Source organism: Sinocyclocheilus rhinocerous, unplaced genomic scaffold, assembly GCF_001515625.1.
Source record: "Sinocyclocheilus rhinocerous isolate Xijiao unplaced genomic scaffold, SAMN03320098_v1.1 scaffold44, whole genome shotgun sequence".
NCBI classification, from domain to species: Eukaryota; Metazoa; Chordata; class Actinopteri; order Cypriniformes; family Cyprinidae; genus Sinocyclocheilus; species Sinocyclocheilus rhinocerous.
Genome location: NW_015631022.1, coordinates 2362898 through 2365546, shown reverse-complemented (window position 1 = coordinate 2365546; position 2649 = coordinate 2362898). Strand labels below are relative to the sequence as shown.

Below are 2649 nucleotides of genomic sequence, written 5' to 3'. Positions count from 1 at the left end.
AGCAGATAAAATACGTAAAATCATTTATTAATCATTTAATAATAATTCCTTTCATTTATGTAGCGCTTTTCTGGGCACTCAAAGCGCTTTACATTAGAGGTCGACCGATAGTGGATTTTGAAGAAATTAAATTGATCAGAAGTGACAGTAAAGACATCCATGTTACAGAAGATTCCGATTTCAAATAAATGTTTTTTTTTTTCTGTTCATCAAAGAATCCTGAAAAAATATCTCACGGTTTCCAGCTCAACTGTTTTCAGCATTGATAAAAATAAGAAATTTTTTTTGAGCAGCAAATCAGCATATTAGAAAACAGTTATTTTAAATTGTAATAATATTTCACAGTTGTACTGTTTTTACTGTATTTGTATTATCAAAAAAACATGTGAACACGGCAATCACGCTCGGATCCGCGCCAAAACAATCGGTCCGAGATCGCCTGAACGAGGTGGTCTCGGCTCGATTGAAAACAAACTCTGGAGCGGTTCAGTTGTAGTGAGAAAGCAATCCAATCTAACAGACCAACGAACCAGGCTATATCACAATGTATGATGGGTAATTACGTAAGTTCCGTGAAAAGCATTAGCTTTGTTGTTTTGATAATACTTCAAAATGAACCTGTGAATGTCTGTGGGTGAGCACGTCTTCGCCATTCAAAATAAAAAAGCGCACTTTTTCATTTTATAATGCCGTCTCATTGCTCTTCTTCCTAGTAGGTGCATTTTAAAAATGTTTCCCAATCAATCCTGGACTCCTGCTCAAAATGATAAATTAATATAACGACAGCTACAAAAAAAAACAACAAATTTTATAATGCAGTCTTATTGCTCTTCTTCCTAGTAGGTGCATTTTAAAAATGTTTTCCCGATAATTCCTGGACTCCTGCTCAAAGTGATAAATTAATATAACGACAGCTACAAAAAAACAACAACAATAAGCCCGTGAATCTGCTATCGTTCCATCCTGACGGATGACAGCCGTGACGGCGAAGTGGAATCCCGGAAAATAAACCGTGGAACTTTGACCAATGAGAGAACAGTTTACTCGTGCATGACTTGTATTAACAAATTTGGTCCGTTTAGAAACTTTGCCGTGTGAAAGCGAACCGCACCAAGAATAAAAAGCAACATTGTAATAATTTTAATCCCTGTTTCGGAACAAAGCAATCGATCTACAGGTGTGAAAGCTCCCTAAGAGACTTCAGAAACATTGAAAACATCTTACCAACCCCAGATTTTTAAATGGTAGAGTACTAATAATGGACAGTTATTCATTGTAATCAGACACATAAGTGCTGTGATGCTTGGACAGCTGTGCATCAACTTAATTTTAATAACAATGTAAATAATATGTAATGACTATGTAATACTACGGTGTTTTAGCTGGATCTGATGTTTGATGTATAATGTGCTGGTCACTGTAGATGAGTCCAGACGACGATGCGGTGGTGACCCTGCTGTGTGAGTGGGCTGTTTCCTGTAAAAGGTCCGGGCCGCACAGAGCAATGGTGGTGGCCAAACTCCTGGAGAAGAGGCAGACGGAGATTGAGGCAGAGGTGCTGCTGGCAAACATTATTTTTTCTTTATGAATTAGTGTTGGGCGATATGCTCAATTGTCTCATTGTCCTATTGTCAGCCTGTGAGATCGCCGATACACGATACTATCATGCTAATTTATTTCATTATCTACTTGGTTTCATTGCCGGAAAGTGAATCAAACTCCAGCGTAAGGCTAAAAGCAGCCTAATATTTTTTTTTTTATATGACTGAATTTGTATTTAAAATTATAACAATTTAATAGAAACATTGTAAGTTACTAATTATAATGCTTACATTTCCTCAGTTATCCAAAAAGCAGCTACAGAAAATGAGCAAAGAACATTTATACGACCAAAGAATATATATATATATTCGGTTTATACCAGCCGCGCCCCGTCACGTTTCTGAAGCGACCCAGAAGCGGCTCTCCATGCTGCATCGCTAAAGATAGGCACCTAGTCTATTTTTGATGGACAATAAATAAAAATAATAATAATCGTCTTGCTTTCGTGAAAGGCATCAGCAACAGGCGATATATCTGTCTATCATCGATACATGATACTACCGTCTTATCGACACAACCGTATTATGAATATGGTTTCATTATATCCAGCGGCACAGTTTTCACAGTGATATGTTCCTGTATGTTTTTAGCGGTGTGGAGAGTCGGAGGTCGTGGATGAGAAGGGCTCTGTGTCCTCGGGGTCTCTGTCTGCTGCCACTCTGCCTGTTTTCCAGGACGTCCTGCTGCAGTTCCTCGACACACAAGCTCCTGTGCTCAGTGAGTTCATATTTTAGCATCCGTAGGGTTTTATTTCCAGTTCCAATCCCTGGACAAAGCTACATTTTCACAGCTGAAGCTTATGCATTACTTTTAGCTCTAGAACAAATACAAAAGGAAAAACAATGTCATTTTTAAAAAATTTGCACAGATTCTATGTCCTGCCTACAAGCACTTGAGTCTTTTGAAAACTGAACATCCTACAATTATTAGCATACTAGAAAAATTTGTCTCTTTAAAGAAATACGATTTTTTGATTTTTCTGACATTATTTTTTGTTGGATACCCGGCCATATGCGATTGGTTGGCAATGAACAGGCAGATAAAGCG

At 37.8% G+C, this 2649-nt stretch overlaps 1 protein-coding gene across 1 annotated transcript in view; it reads left to right on the top strand.

The window, feature by feature from the left end:
- The first annotated feature begins 1417 nt into the window (after positions 1–1417).
- Positions 1418–2649, top strand: part of LOC107741099 (mediator of RNA polymerase II transcription subunit 12-like) — a 42173-nt gene continuing 40941 nt past the window's right edge. The window contains exons 1-2 of the mRNA XM_016553692.1: positions 1418–1555; positions 2193–2319. Coding sequence (XP_016409178.1) covers positions 1424–1555; positions 2193–2319 — 259 coding nt within the window. The 5' untranslated portion in view covers positions 1418–1423. The remainder of the gene's footprint in view (positions 1556–2192; positions 2320–2649) is intronic.